This window comes from Phyllobates terribilis, unplaced genomic scaffold (genome assembly GCF_046119375.1).
Source record: "Phyllobates terribilis strain yellow unplaced genomic scaffold, ASM4611937v1 Scaffold_119__1_contigs__length_5224398, whole genome shotgun sequence".
NCBI classification, from domain to species: Eukaryota; Metazoa; Chordata; class Amphibia; order Anura; family Dendrobatidae; genus Phyllobates; species Phyllobates terribilis.
This window is the reverse complement of record NW_027362879.1, coordinates 4,547,201-4,564,082: the sequence shown is the minus strand read 5'-3', so window position 1 is coordinate 4,564,082 and position 16,882 is coordinate 4,547,201. Positions and strand designations below refer to the sequence as shown.

The following is a 16,882-nucleotide window of genomic DNA, read 5'->3' as shown; positions in this document are numbered from 1 at the left end:
ACCTAGCAACGTCCCCACGTGTGGTCAGAGGCACAATCTAGTAATGTCCTCATGTGTGGCCTGAAGCACGGCAGGCACAATCTAGTAAGGTCATCGCGTCTGCCGCTTCCGGTCTGATGTATTAGCTGAATATGATATTCAACAGTAAATAACATTAAAATCTCAGTGACACCATACCATCTGCGAGGTCAGGCGTTATAGATGCCCCTGAAGGAGAGGCCTGGACCCACCGGAGGATTCTCCAGACAGCCAGTCTAATGATGAAGTCTATGGCTTCTAAAAGTATATTGTAATTGGAACACTGCAGCGTTTCACAGTTAATCATATATGATGAAGTGAGACTGACTGCTTGCTGTTCAGCCATCATGACTATTTAAATAGCAATGTTTGGATGGTTAAAAATATGTTAATTTTGGTTATAGGAAGTTTCGCCCCCAGCAATTTGCCCCCAGCAGTTCGTCCCCATCTGTTTGTCCCCAGGTACATTTCACCCCTATCAAGATTTGCCTCCGCACATTTTGCCCCCGGACGGAGGCGAACTGGGGGAGATATGTGTGGGGGTGAGATGTGCGGGGGCAAAAACATCCTGGGGGCCAAGTGCTGGGGACGAAATGTGCGGGGGCGACCGGCTGGAGGTTAACTGCTGGGGTCGAAACATCCAATTCCAGTTACGGAGATCGGCTTGGGGACTTATATGCAGCATTCTAGAATAGTGTATATAAAGGCCATACAGGTGGTGGTCGTACTTTATATGGGGAAAATCAGGTGACAGGTTCCCTTTAAGCAGGTTTTCATCTATGCAGCTTGTACAAGTGAACTACATAGTTTCAAAACTGCTTTACCTGTCTAAGCCAGTACCTTTTATATGGTTTACACAGATGCATCATGGGCTTTTCCTGCCCTATGAGTAAAATGAAAGGCTAAAATACAATGTGGAAACTTAACCAGAGAAATATTTTATTGACACTCAGAACAGGTTTAAAAGAAACAAATAACCATTACCACAGAAATCTCAAACTTTTACTTGTAGAAATATTGTCAAAAGAACATATATAGAAACAATTCTAATTTTACAAAAGTGCATTTTATTAGCATTGAAAACTTTATGCCTTTACTTGTTTCATTTAACGCATGTCTGATGTATTGTAAAACTGTGTAATAAGCTGTTGGTGCATAAGGGCAGGATTGTGGGTAGGCTTTGACTTTGCCCCGGCCCCTTGGCCTGCCTCCAGTGTCTGATGTTTCGGTGTCCTGGAACTGAGATCATGATGCCTGCTTTGGATAGCGAATCAATAGCCTTGAAAAAGCCGGCAATGAGGGAAAGAGTCTTACGGGGATGGGTCTCGAAAACAAGGGAGCATGGAAAATTCTATTTTGTAGCTGTAGGAGACAATGTCTCTGACCCAAGCGTTGGTGGCTATAGGTGTTGGTGATGTAGGTACGAGGTGATTTTAGTTGTGCAGCTAGGGCCTTTCTAGTCTGTACAGAGACCAGTTGGGTGTTGTTGCAGCATTCTCACCTGTGTGGGTTCTCCAGTGGCTACCAAAATGCGTTTTCTGATTAAAACATTTCGCACATTTTGAACATGAAAAGGCTTCTCACCTGTGTGACTTCTCTGATGTTTATTAAGAGTTGATTTCTGTACAAAACATTTCTCACATTCTGAACATGAAAAAGGCTTCTCTCCTGTGTGAGTTCTCTGATGCTTATTAAGAGTTGATTTCTGTACAAAGCATTTCCCACATTCTGAACATGAAAAAGGCTTCTCCCCTGTGTGGGTTCTCTGGTGCTTAACAAAATTTGATTTATGGTTAAAACATTTTCCACATTCTAAACATGAAAATGGCTTCTCCCCTGAGAGGGATATTTGGTGGATAACAATATCTGATTTATGGTTAAAACATTTTCCATATTCTGAACATGAATAAGGCTTCTCCCCTGTGTGAGTTCTCTGGTGCCTAACAAGATCGGATTTCTGGTTAAAACATTTCCCACACTTGGAACAAGAAAATCTATTCTCTGCCGTGTGAATTCTTTGATGTTTAAGAAAAGACTTTTTGAGGGGAAAACTATTTCCATATTCTGAACTTGAAAATGGCTTCTTTGCTTTAGGAGAAGTTTGTTTTTTAATGCTTATTTGACTTTGATTTTCCTTAGTAGTCGGTAATGTATCAGAAGACCGGACCTGTATGAAAGGATCAGATGACAGATCTTTGCTGTGAAGGGATGATGGTATATCTGGAGTAATGGCATTCACTTCAATTGTATCCTGTGGGATCTCAAGATCATCTGATCTAAAAATTGAAGATGTCAGCTGTCCTTCTGATCTCCTGGCACAGTCATCTGCTAAAGAATAAAACAAATTAATATTTTTTAATAAAATATCCTTGAATTTTATATTTTTGAACATTTCTACTTAAACTGTCCATTAAAATGGCAAGATATGTAAAAAAAAATATTATTAATTATTCACCAAGACAATGACAGTTCACAGTCCAATAGAAAACCTCATAGCATGAACCAGTAGAGCGTGGTGTTCAATTGTTTGTTCATTCTGCCTCCCAAATATGGAATAAAAAGCCACCAATGTTATGTAGGTAAAAATGATACCAATAAAAACTTCTACTCATCTCACAAAAAAACAAGTCCCCACTCAGGTCCATCATCTGTCAGTGGGAAAACAGAGGTTTCCACATTATTAGTGGCTCATAGGTTCTTGAGAATCAACATGGCTTCCATAAACCAATCCAGCAATATCCGCTCTCCCAAAGTCAGATCTCCCCTCACTTCTGAGCCTTGCAGTGTGCCCAAACCACATTCAGCATCCATGTATTTGGCATTACTATAGTGAGAAGAACCCACTTAATTTACGGTGTGTGTCTCCTGGAGCACAATCTGGGCACTATGTGTTGGGTAATAAAATGGCATATTTGTAATTTCACTCTCCAACATCCACTTCATGCTAATTTCTGGAAAGTGGCTGTAGAGTCAAAATAGTCACTATTTCTAAAGATTAATTATTTGAGGTTTATAATTTCCAAAATGGAGTCACTTTGTGTGGATCTATAAAAATTAGTAACTAGTGATGAAACCTCTCTGGGGTAATTAGAGTATGGGGCTCGATGGCTCTTGGGAATCTAAACTATCGTAAGGGACAATATTTTCTATTGGATGAGTTTCAAGAAGAAATATTAGACATTCAAAGAGAACTTTTTATAATAGTGCAGAGATGAGGTATCTTAAATTTGAACCTCGGGCATTTGGCAGAGATAATGGAGACTTTTTTTTAAAGAATATCAGGGAGTTACAGACTCAAATAAGTGAGACAGATCCCACCACAATCAAAGTATCATAGAGAATGAACCTGTAAAAAAAAGATATAGACTAAATAAATGTTAGATCCCCAACAACGTATATATAAGAGAGAGCTCCAACACTAAACCGGAGCCGCACTCATTTATGGTGGACCATTGGAGCTACTATGAGTACTGACCAGAAGAGTAGAGAAAGTATTAGCGCCCCCATTTCAGGAGAGATTGTGCAGTAATCTGAATTCTTTAGGATTGAAAACATAATGGAATTTATGACGTGGACTGAATCCACGAAACCAGGGCTCGAGCCAACACATCTCCTGCAAGCGTGAATAAATGTATATTACAGCCATCAGCCACGCACAGCTTAGAGATATATCATGGCACAGGTGTAATGTTTTTAGTATAGTTTATCGCAATCTTATTTGAAGTTAGTTGGTTTGAAAAGAAACTGTAAAGTCAGGATAAAGGGAAACTCTGCTGTTATTGTACAGAAATTCACACTTGGCCCTCACTGCACATTTAATGTTGTCGATCATAAAAGTGAAGTTTGGCCAGAAAGACTGGACCTGGTCTTGTAGGGACCATATGAGGACATTCAGCAGCACAGAAGGGAGAGATGGTAGATTCATCCAATAAGATATCAGGGTTCTAGGAAGCCAACAGCATCATTACCCTCCGCTTTCTCTTACAGGCCCATCATAATATTTTTCTTCAAGTGATTTTCTAACTTGTCAGCACATTCTACGTACGCTGTCATTTTACTTTGTAGTTTACAGATCTGGGCAGGTAACGTCTCCTAATCCCAGGGGGTAGGTGGATCTTACTGATTGTAAATTCTATACAAAAGGGCTTTCAATACCCAAAGTCATTTGAACAGTTTTGAGTGGAGGAAAATGTTGTGGTCTAGAGGCAAAATGGTGATCACACTATTGTGATACTGCCGGACTACACCACTGATAAAGCAACCACAGACGGGGACTGAGAAGAATCTGTGACTTCTCTGCATTTAGTGGTCACTACTCACCTGGGTAGTCATATGTAGGAATCTCCTCTTTACACCGCTCATCAGCCCTCACATATGTCTCTGTAGTATTAATATGGGTCAGATCTTCACCCTGAAACAAATACTGTAAAAGTCACAGACAGATGAGAAGTCACATCTATGATCAGCTCTAATACTGCCATCTCCACCTTTCTCATTACACAAGAATAAAACATAAAATAGTGGTGGGTAAAACAAGACTGAGCACAAGACCTTCACAGCCATCTACACATCATAGGGGAGATCTCATGACACCTTCTCTCGATCTACCTGATGATCCTGAGGAACATTGGGGTCTTCTTGTTTACAGTCCTGTGGAAGAAGAGGACGGGGACATCTCTCTGGTGTTGTCCTCTTACTGGATAGATCTGGAGGAAACACATACAGGGACTGAATTCATTCTTTACATACAGATAATTATAGCCCGCGTGTATTTAGTCCAGTCTATTACCTGGTGATGTGAGGGTCTGGGGAACCTCCATCATGACGTCCTTGTACAGATCTTTGTGTCCTTCTAAATACTCCCACTCCTCCATGGAAAAATAGACGGCGACATCCTGACGTCTTATAGGAACCTGACACATACAATGACATCGTCATCCCCCGATCCCTTCATAGCGTTACTGTATAATGTCCCAGCATTCCCAGCAGTGTCACCTCTCCAGTCAGCAGCTCAATCATCTTGTAGGCGAGTTCTAGGATCTTCTGGTCATTGATGTCCTCATGTATCAGGGGGTGAGGTGGAGGCCCTGTGATTGGGCTCAGGGGTCTTCCCCATCCCTCAGACACAGGGTCCTGACATCGCTCACTAGAGGTCTTCTTCACTACTGTGTAATCCTGGTTATGGAGAGACACATTAATAAATCTCACTCCAGACATTTCCAGAGTCCTCACCTCTCCAGTTCTGTCCATCTGTTATTCCCATAGATAAGAATGATGTAATGTGACGTCATCAGAATCTCTCACCTCTCCAGTAAGACGGAAGAGGATCTCTAGGGTGAGGGGTAATATCCTCTCTGCCATCTTGTGTCTGTCCATATCCATCTTTGATGGATAAATCAGGAAAATTCTCTTTTATAGAAGATCTTCTCTGAAAGCATCTGATATTGTAGAGACCTGAACGAGAAAAAGATGAGCCGATGTAACATCATAAAGAATCCTGTATAATAATACAATTACTGGAGATAATAAGGTAAATATATGAGGAGATTTATTATTTTACAGTATTTAGTTTCCTTCTTTACATCTAATAAAACCTATATACACTGCTCAAAAAAATAAAGGGAACACTTAACACAATGTAACTCCAAGTCAATAACACTTCTGTGAAATCTCCCTGTCCAGTTATGAAGCGACACTGATTGTGAATCAATTTCTCCTGCTGTTGTGCAAATGGAACAGACAACTGGTAGAAATGATAGGCAATTAGCCAGATACCCCCTATAAAAGGAGTGGTTCTGCAGATGGTGACCACAGACCATTTCTCTGTTCTCATCCTTTTTGGCTGTTGTTTTGGTCACTTTTTCATTTTGCTATTGCTCTCACCCCTAGAGGTACAGTAGATTGAGGCGGTGTCTACAGTACAACCCACAGAAGTTGTAGTGCAGTTCATCCAGGATAGCACATCAGTGCGAGCTGTGGCAAGAAGTGTAGCTGTGTCTGTCAGCACAGTGTCCAGAGCATGGAGCAGATACCAGGAGATGTGGAGGGAGTAATAGGAGGGCAACAACCCAGCAGCAAGACCGTTACCTCCTCCTTTGTGCAAGGAGGAACAGGAGGAGCACTGCCAGAGCCCTGCAAAATGACCTCCAGCAGGCCACAAATGTGCATGTGTCTGCACAAACGGTTAGAAACCGACTCCATGAGGGTGGTATGAGGGCCCGACATCCACAGATGGGGGTTGTGCTCACAGCCCAACACCGTGCAGGACGCTTTACTTTTGCCACAGAACACCAGGATTGGCAAAGTCGCCACTGGCGCCCTGTGCTCTTCACAGATGAAAGCAGGTTCACACTGAGCACATGTGACAGACGTGACAGAGTCTGGAGACGCGGTGGAGAGCTATCTGCTGCCTGCAACATCCTTCAGCATGACCGGTTTGGCAGTGGGTCTGTAATGGTGTGGGGTGGCATTTCTTTGGAGGGCCGCACAGCCCTCCGTATACTCGCCACAGGTAGCCTGACTGCCATTAGGTACCAAGATGAGATCCTCAGACCCCTTGTGAGACCATATGCTGGTGCGGTTGGCCCTGGGTTCCTCCTAATGCAGGACAATGCCAGACCTCATGTGGATGGAGTGTGTCAGCAGTTCCTGCAAGATGAAGGCATTGAAGCTATGGACTGGCCCGCTCTTTCCCCAGACCTGAATCCAATTGAGCACATCTGGGACATCATGTCTCGCTCCATCCACCAACGTCACGTTGCACCACAGACTGTCCAGGAGTTGGCGGATGCTTTAGTCCAGGTCTGGGAGGAGATCCCACAGGAGACCATCCGCAACCTGATCAGGAGCATGCCCAGGCGTTGTAGGGAGGTCATGCAGGCACATGGAGACCACACACAATACTGAGCCTCATTTTGACTTGTTTTAAGGACATTACATCAAAGTTGGATCAGCCTGTAGTGTGTTTTTCCACTTTCATTTTGGGGATGACTCCAAATCCGGGCCTCCATTGGTTAATAAATTTGATTTCCATTGATGATTTTGTGTGATTTTGTTGTCAGCACATTCAACTTTGTACAGAACAAAGTATTCAATGGGAATATTTCATTCATTCTGATCTAGGATGTATTATTTGAGTGTTCCCTTTATTTTTTTGAGCAGTGTATTTTAGGCCACAGACAACAAGTCGTTTCTTCCTTGGAATCTGCAACTGAATACGTTTCTCATAGACCCATCGTCCATAACGCTAATTCTTGTTTCATTTACCGACACTGGAATCGGCATTAGCAATACTGCAGGAGATATTCATTACACATGAAATGAGAAATAACTACTTCATGATGAGGACGACATCTTCATCTTATACTACGGCTCTAGAAATAAATTTGGCCAGAGTTCTTCACTGACTACATCACCACCGGCTGTCTATATGAATGTTTCCTGTCTTCCCCAGACTGTAATCTTCTATCACGTTAGATCTCATTTCTGATTCACACACAGAAGTTTCAGGCTTTTATAAAAGCTTTTTTGTTTGCACAAACACCATGGACAGAAATTATTTGATACCCAAGTCTACAAGTACAGTGTTTATGGGGTTTATGTCTGGCCTTAGGCTTTTCTATATTACAAGAAAAACACCTGAAAAAAGCAGATTTTAAAAAGTTTCAAAAGAAAATTGGAACCAACAATTCTTGTAAAAACAAAAAAAATGCAATACGCATAAGACACATTTCATTTTTTTTTTAACATGTTAAACATTTGTTTAAAAAAAAATTAACTATTTTGGGCACCAGAACATAGATGTAGCGAAATCTCTCCAATTCCTTGGACGCCAAACCGGAGCTATCAATCCATAAACTCCATAACTTATATTTACAGATAACATCTCTTTTTTCCAAGTTTACTAGCCAATTAACTTTGTCTATAAATTCTGACATCACAGGTTCCTGATCTGCTATCCATTTTTGGGCTATTAATTTCCTTGCCATATACAACATACGTGCCACCGCTATTTTGCCATGCTCATCACTAGTCATATCTTCAACATATCCCAGTATACATAGCAATGGTGAAAGTTCTGCATTGAATAAGGACAAAATATGAAGCATGTCTGCTGAGTAAGTGTTGCATCTAGTACAATGAGGACTTGAACGAAATGTTATATAAGAATTGAAGCGTCCTATATACTGTACCTGATGTATCACGTTGTGGTAAATCGACTCACTTGGTTGCTCATAGAGGTACACAGGAACACTGTCTCTTTAAAGCTTCTGCTGAGTTTATTAAGAGCACTGCGTAAACTACAGCAATGTTAGCAAAAACAAACACGGACTTCCTGGCCTAACAGGAAAAGAAAACATAACCATAATGTATGGCAAAGTCCTTGTTGCTACGGGTAACCATCTGCTTAAGAAACAAAACAACCCAAGGTTTAGCTTTCCTTAACATGCACACCACAGCTCCAGAGCTTTCATCTCCAGGCCCTCTACCAAATGCTCTGAAAAGGCTGTGATTTTATCCTCTGAGTTCCTCCCTTTCTACAGGTGTTTAAACACCCTAGCACTAAGATGGCTGATTAACCCACTCATGTGCTGGAACCATTTTCTATGTATAATTACTGCAGCTATTAATCGCAGTGCTGCATATCTCCCCGCTAGTACTTTGCCAGTGACCTTGTCACAATGTATATATGAGACAATTGAGATTCGCTCAAGGATAATTGTGGGACATTTTCCAATATATCTAGCCAATGATTTTCTTCTATAGGGCCTACCACACTCTCCCATTTTGTCTTTGATCACATAGGATGGTTTGTCAATATTATATCCAGAAGAATGTTATAAAGTAGTGAAATCAGTCCTTGAGACCGATGTGAACTAGCTATTTTCTGTATTATTGTGTTTTGAGGTAGCCCCACATCCAGAACAATGCCTTCTGCCTTATGTGTGTGCCGAAATTGTAAATTTTTATAGAATTTATTTTGCAGCTGTGAAAATTCCTTAATCAAATCACCTATTAACACTTGATTAAATCTATTTAAACCCCTAGAACTCCAGGATTCCAGGATTAGAATCCCACCAGTTGGTATCGATTTGGAAGCCATGGAGTGTTCCATAATGAAGTAAATTGCGAAACACCTTCTACACCCTGTAATTTTTTTTCATCGACCCCCAAAGTTTGTGAATTAATAGAATAGTTGGTATTTTACCTCCAAGTGTCCAAAATGTATGCGCCTCCAGCACTTCATAAAGTTTATCTGAATGGAGATAATGTTGTAGCAACAAACGATGAGCTTCCCCGTCCCATGGTCATTCCATCCCTGAATATGTTGAAGTTGAGATACCACATAATATACCCATGGATTTGGGACTGCAAGGCCGCCCATTGTTTTATTCCTTTGCAGTATTTCCAGCTTAATTCTCGTTGTCTGTTTGCCCCATATTAATTTTCTAAACTCCTGGTTAGCTTTCAAGAAAAATCTCTGATTTATCCATAATGGGGAGTTGTGTAGAACATACAGCAACTGTGGCATCCAGATCATTTTGACCAGATTAGCACGGCCCACAACCGATAACGGTAGCTTGGACCAAGCCCCCAGTTTACCTCTAAACTTTATTAAATATTAGGTCAAGATTCTCATAATCATTTATTTTTGCCATTATGTTAATGCCTAAGTACTTAAACTCAGAGACCACCTGTAACCCCGAGTTAGTTTAACGGGAAGCATTTTCATCTATATTATCCAATGGAAGTATAACCGATTTGCTTCAGTTTATCACCAGACCCGAGTATTTTCCAAATGTTTCTATCATTTCTATTGCTATAGGAAGGAACTCAGAAGCTCTAGCCAAGAACAGCAAAGTGTCATCGACATAGAGGGCAACCTTCTCTCTTCTATTCCCTCTACGGAACCCAATTACTTCTGGATTCTCCCTGATAATCGCTGCCAGGGGCTCAATGGCCATTGCAAAGAGCAGGGGAGACAGTGAACACCCCTGCCGTGTGCCCGTGCTCAGTCCAAAGGCCGAGGTGAGATGCCTATTTACTCATATTCTAGCCACCAGCCTACTATATAGTAATTTAAGCCATGAGATGAAACCATATCCCATGGCAAACTTTTCCAACACCACCCATAAATATTCCCACTCAACAGAATCGAATGCCTTAGTGGCATCAAGCGAGCGTACAGGTCTATCCCCATCACGATCCACTGGTTAAGAAAAAATCTTCGGATATTGACAGTTGTGGATCTATCAGGCATGAAGCCTGACTGGTCAGTATGGATTGCTGTAGATATTACTGTGTTCAATCTAGAAGCCAAAACCTTCACAATGATCTTGATATTTATTTATTTTACTCATTTATATAGCGGCATTAATTCCACACCACTTCACAGGCATGATCAGTTGATAAAGATATGGACCTCTATGAATCGGGAAGTAAAGGATCTTTGCCTGTCTTAGGTATAACATCAATCACTGCCTCTTGTTATGATCTGCTACAAGCATTAAGGAAAGAGAGGAGATCTGTCCCTACAATAGAACTAAGCTAGATCCCTACGATGTAACGGGGAACCTGATCCTGAGATCAGACCCACTACAGTCCTCAGCTAGTCTGAACGAAGACCTATAGATGTGAGGGAGGGATCCCTACAAGAACTAGGGACTGGGAGAAAGATGGACACCTCCTAGCAGAAATTGTAGCAGTAAAAAGACAAACAAACAACATAGAACATAGAGGTCCAAAGACCTAGCTAAACTGGCAGAGAGGTTACAAAGCACCTGGCTAGCTTAAGAGTAGAAATTACAATGAAGTCCAGCATGGCCAGAAGGGCGGAGCAGGATTAAATAGGCAAAAAAGGTCATGTGACCAGCAAGATAGAAAAAAACTAACAGGAGAGTTCTAACAGTAGCCCCTCTTCTAAGAGGATCCTCCGGATCCCCTAGGCCCAGGCTTATCAGGAAACCTCTTATGAAACGCTCGGACAAGTCTGGAAGCAGAAACATCATCCGCCCTCACCCATGAGTTATCTTCGGGACCGAAACCCTTCCACACGACGAGATACTGCAAACTCCCTCTATACCGTCTAGAATTTAGGATGCGGGAAATTTCATATTCCCCGTCCTCCACCACCGGGGAAACACTGGCAGTGGCGTCTCTGATACATCAGCTTTTTTCAATAGAGAAACATGAAACACCGGATTAATCTTCCAGGAGGTGGGAACCTCCAACCTAACAGCAGATTGATTAACTACCTGAAGCACCTTAAAGGGCCCTACAAACTTGGGACCCAATTTTTTAGAAGGAATCCTCAACCGCAGATTCTTAGAGGACAACCAAACCATGTCACCAATAGCAAACAAAACCTCTTGCCGTTTCCTATCAAAGTACCTCTTAGATTTTTTGTTAGCCTCCTGAAGATTACCACGCACATCCGTCCAAACTCTCTCCGAATCACCAGAAAAACTCTCCTCCTCAGGCACAGCCGATACCAATTTGGAGAATGACCCAAAAGACGGATGTCTCCCAGAACAACAAATAAAAGGCGAACACCCAGCAGAAGAGGATGTATGGTTGTTAAGAGCAAATTCAGCAAGTGGCAGAAACTCAGACCACCCCTCTTGATTGTCTGCCACAAAACAACGCAAGAACTGCTCAACATCCTGATTCTTCCTTTCTGTCTAGCCATTAGACTCAGGATGATATCCAGATGAAAATGACAAATGAACTCCCAACCTGTCACAAAAGGTACGCCAAAAACGAGCCACGAACTGAGGTCCCCTATCAGAAACAATGTCAGTAGGAACACCATGGAGTCTGACAATTTCCTTGACAAAGGCCTTAGCGAGTGTCTTAGCACAGGGCAGTTTGATGAAGGGAACCAAGTGACACATCTTGCTAAAACGGTCCACGACCACCCAGATGACCGTGAAACCCTCAGAGGGGGGAAGGTCAGTAATAAAGTCCATAGCCAGATGTGTCCAAGGGGCACTAGGAACCTCCAGAGGGCAAAGCAACCCCGCAGCAGGAGCATGCAAAGACTTAGATCTAGCACACACAGTACATTGACGCACCCACTTAATGACTTCCTTCTGCCATCCAGGCCACCAAAAACTGCAACCCACAAGTCTCTTGGTCTCAGAAATTCCTGGATGACCTGCCAACCGAGACTCATGACACTCAACAAACAAATCTCTCCTAAAGGTCCTAGGCACAAACAACCTCCCATGGGGAGTGTTAGATGGGGCATTCTCCTGTGCTTTAAGAATCTCATCTTCCAAAACGGAGTCCAATGCAGCAATCACAACACCCTCCTGTAAAATGCTCTCCTCCTCCTCAGCACCGACCATGGGAGAAAAGCTGCGAGACAAAGCATCAGCTTTAACATTCTTGGTACCCGGGATGTAAGTAACGGAAAAATTAAACCGCAAGAAAAAAAGTGCCCACCTAGCCTGACGGGCATTCAAGCGCTTGGCAGCATCAAGATAGATCAGATTTTTATGATCAGTGAAAACCTGAATGGGAAATTCAGCACCTTCCAAGAGATGACGCCAGTGTTCAAATGCGAGTTTAATAGCCAGCAATTTCCGATTACCAATATCGTAATTAAGTTCAGTCTCAGAAAACTTTTTGGAAAAAAAGGCACAGGGATGCACTCCATCCTTGTTTTCCTGAGACAACACCGCACCGACCCCCACAGAAGAAGCATCAACCTCAACCAAAAACGGCTTAGTCACATCAGGCTGAATAAGGATGGGGGCAGAGCTGAACCTCTCCTTTAGAAACACAAAAGCTTCAATGGCCTCAGTAGTCCACTGAACCGTATTCGCACCTTTCCTGGTGAGATCGGTCAGTGGTTTAACAATAATAGAAACATTTTTAATGAATTTTCTGTAATAATTAGCGAAACCCAAAAACCTCTGTATCGATTTCAAACCAATAGGCCTAGGCCATTCCTGCACAGCTTGAACTTTCACCGGGTCCATCTCAAAGCCCTCGCTGGAGATAATGTAGCCCAAAAAACTAATTCTCTGTACAGTGAACTCACATTTCTCTAGCTTAGCAAAAAGCGAATTGTCAATTAATAACTAATACCTCACGTACGCTCCGCCAATGAAACTCCAGATCAGGCGAATAAATCAAAATGTCATCCAAATACACAACCACATTTTTGACGATCAAAGCTCTAAGGATGTCATTAATAAGATTCTGAAAAAATGCTGGTGCATTGGTAAGACCAAAAGGCATAACCAGGTTCTCAAAATGACCCACAGGAGTGTTAAAAGCAGTCTTCCATTCATCACCCTCCTTCATGCTTCATGCGCAACAAATTGTATGCCCCCGGAGATCAATTTTAGAGAACCACTTGGCCCCCACTAACTGGTTAAACAAATCAGGAATCAATGGCAGTGGGTAGGGATTGCGTACAGTAATTTTATTAATCTCGCGAAAGTCCAGACAGGGACGTAAACCGCCGTCCTTTTTTTTAACAAAAAAAAATCCAACAGCCACAGGAGACTTGGAAGGCCTAATGTGACCGACGGCCAAGCTCGTCTGTATGTATTCCTCCAAAGCCTTTCTCTCAGGAATAGTAAGATTAAATAAACGACTTTTAGAAAGAGTCGCTCCAGGGACAAATTCAATGGTACAATCATAGTCTCTATGGGGAGGCAAAATTTGCAACTCCTCCTCAGAAAAAACTTTCCAAAAATCCTGAATAGGTACAGGTAATTCCCCTTTATCCACAGCAGTAATGCGCCCGTTACAACACTTGTCATAACACTTAGGGCTCCAGGACTTAATTTCATTGGTAGACCAATCCAGTACAGGATTGTGCAATTTTAACCAGGGTAACCCCAAAACTACTGGAGAAGGCAAATTATTTAATACCACCAAATCCAAATTCTCTTGGTGAATACCATTAATAGTGAGGGTCAGGAGAAAATGAAAGGATTCATCCAGTCAGTTCAGCGCTCCCAGGAGACAGGCACCAGGCAGAGGTATTAAAAGTCTTCAGAAATTTACTTAGATAAAAATAATCATAAAAAAAGATACATAGAACAACGCGTTTCGGCTATATACTGGTACAGAATAGCCTTCCTCAGGTAAGATATTGCTTTACAGTCTGTTAGAGTTATATAGTCTATATAGGTTCACTTGAATAAATTAATTATGTTAAATGGTTGAGACCTGGTGGTTCTTCATTAGCTTAATTGCTGCTTGGTGGTTTTCAGTATGCAGCTTTAGCTTGTCCTTATTTCTTTTGTTGTTACAGGTATATTTGCATACATGATAAAATACATGGTGAAAAACACACACACATAAAAAACATTACAAACATTGATTTGCGTGTATACAGCATGAGTGGATGTATAAAAAATGTAAATCTATAGCATTATCCACACATACAACATATATTCAATGATCATATTAGGACTATTATATTATACTTCTTTTACTAGAAAAACTTTTCTTTATGAGAGAAAACACAACACAAAAGAAAAAAAATAAATAAATAAATAAAACAAAAAAAAAATATATATATATATATATAAATAAAAAAAAATAAAAAAAAATTAATATATATATAATAATAAAATAAAAAAATAAATAAAGAAAATTTTTTAAAAAAAATAAAAAATAAAAATTAAAAATAAAAATATATAAAAAAATGAGGAAAAAAAGAAAAAAAAAAAAAAAAAAAAAAACATCTTACTTTAATCTAGTCATATTGTGAGTTCTATATCTTTAATTGCTGTGGGAACTTCTTTGATAAGTTAGTTTTTTCTACTGGGATTGAACTCGTGTAGTCCACACTCTAGGGTCTATTGTGTTTCTCTCATTGGTATTTACCTCTATGCTATGGATGTCCTCATGATGCTGGCTTCACTAGTCAGGGGTTTATGGGCAAACCCAAGAGTATATCATAAAAAATATATAATAAAAAATATATCTAGCCTAGGTTACCATATATTCTATTCTTTCTAAATATTTCTATTGGTCAGCAATGCTGTCCTGATCTAATTCGATGTTCTATATGTTCTCCAATCTATCATTGAGGCCGTCCGGATGTAGAGAGCGCAATCTGTACATCCAGAAAGCCTCTTTCTTATTCAGTAGATGGATTCTGTTTGATATGTTCTGCGGAATTTCTTCGACAGGAGTCAAACTTATCTCAAAGCTCTTATTATGATTTAGTAGGAGATGTCTCGATAGGCTATGTGTTAGTAGCCCAATTTTCGCATTATGTTGGTGTGCGTTTAACCGTGATCTGACCATCTGTGTCGTCCGGCCAACATATTGCATTCCGCAACTACATGTAATTACATATATAACATAGCTGCTAGTGCAAGTCAGGTGATGTTTTATGGGAAAGGTTTCTCCTGTGCTATTGGAGGTGATAGATTGATGGCCATGGGTTATTGTTTGGCAGCATTGGCACTTTTTCTGGTTGCATTTAAAAGTGCCATTGAGTGTATTGGTTGTCTTTTTTGTTATAGGATTAGTAGTTTTAAATTGGAGAGACGTTTGTTTTTTTCTTCCAGAGCTTTTCACTACAGATGTTTTCAAGCGACTAGGTGCTATAATGTTTCTGAGTGTTTTACCCCTTCTAAAGGTGATGCCTGGTCTCTCTGGTAGTACATCCCGTAGAAGGGGATCTTGTCTCAGTATGTACCAGTATTTTTGTAGTATTTCTCTAATTTTTTGGTACAATACAATAATTGCCTGGTACAATAATTTTCCACATTACCTGATCCCTGCCTCAAATGTCTCAATTCAGTCTCAGCTGATGAGACACCATCAGGATCATCATACAACAACCCCAAAGCAGAAAAAAAACTATCCACTAAAGCACGGATGACTAGGTTGGAGAGAAAAGGCCCATCCCTGAGGTTCCTTGCGCAAAAGTGACATTATGAACCCTATGCGCTGTAATTCATCACCAGAGGATCTGGGTCTCAAACGAAAATACAACAAACAAGCATTTTTAAAGGAAAAAAAATCTTGCTGTTCACCAAAAAATAAATCAGGCAGACGTACCTTTGGCTCCACAAAATGCGCTCCAGAACAGCTACTCACGTGTTGCTGGAGCTCAGCCACCTCCAGAGAGAGTCCCTGCAGGCGTTGAGCCAAATCCTGAACCGACACCATGATGGAAACTGGAGATCTTTCCTTACAGATATTTTTGGGCTGGACTTACTGTTATGATCTGCTACAAGCACTAAGGAAAGAGAGGAGATCTGTCGCTACAATAGAACTAAGCTAGATCCCTACGATGTAACGGGGAACCTGATCCTGCGATCAGACCCGCTAAAGTCCTCAGCTAGTCTGAACGAAGACCTATAGATGTGAGGGAGGGATCCCTACAATAACTAGGGACTGGGAGAAAGATGGACACCTCCTAGCAGAAATTGTAGCAGTAAAAAGACAACCAAACAACATAGAACATAGAGGTCCAAAGACCTAGCTAAACTGACAGAGAGGTTACAAAGCACCTGGCTAGCTTAAGAGTAGAAATTACAATGAAGTCCAGCATGGCCAGAAGGGCGGAGCAGGATTAAATAGGCAAAAAAGGTCATGTGACCAGCAAGATAGAACTCTCCTGTTAGGTTTTTTCTAACACCTCTTGCATTGAATGAGGCAGAGCTTCCCCCTTAATTGTATCCTGAAAGGTAACCAGTAAGTGAGGAAGTAGGATATTCCCAAATTTCTTATATATTTCCGTGGCAAGCCCGTCCAGCCCTGGCGACTTATTATTTGTCATAGAGGCTACCGCCATTTGTAATTCCTCCAACTGTAAAGGACTATTCAGATATTCTTGATCTTTACCCGAGAATGTCGGCAGGTTAATTTCCTTTAGATA

General features: G+C 41.2%; 1 protein-coding gene across 5 annotated transcripts in view; it reads right to left on the bottom strand.

Moving 5' to 3' along the window:
* LOC141201594 (gastrula zinc finger protein XlCGF66.1-like) overlaps nucleotides 1-16,882 on the bottom strand; it is an 88,529-nt gene that overhangs the window by 60,550 nt on the left and 11,097 nt on the right. Inside the window, exons 2-8 of one of the 5 annotated variants that reach the window (XM_073663597.1) lie at nucleotides 8,211-8,358; nucleotides 5,323-5,472; nucleotides 5,014-5,193; nucleotides 4,808-4,931; nucleotides 4,627-4,724; nucleotides 4,339-4,429; nucleotides 951-2,346 (exon numbers count right to left, since the gene is read on the bottom strand). The exons of 1 other annotated variant lie outside the window; for it this stretch is intronic. In XM_073663597.1, coding sequence (XP_073519698.1) covers nucleotides 1,475-2,346; nucleotides 4,339-4,429; nucleotides 4,627-4,724; nucleotides 4,808-4,931; nucleotides 5,014-5,193; nucleotides 5,323-5,400 — 1,443 coding nt within the window. In that variant the 5' untranslated portion in view covers nucleotides 5,401-5,472; nucleotides 8,211-8,358 and the 3' untranslated portion in view covers nucleotides 951-1,474. Of the gene's footprint in view, nucleotides 1-950; nucleotides 2,347-4,338; nucleotides 4,442-4,626; nucleotides 4,725-4,807; nucleotides 4,932-5,013; nucleotides 5,194-5,322; nucleotides 5,473-8,210; nucleotides 8,359-16,882 lie in introns of those variants that run through there. 3 more of the 5 variants (XM_073663595.1, XM_073663593.1, XM_073663594.1) reach the window with 3 other exon arrangements.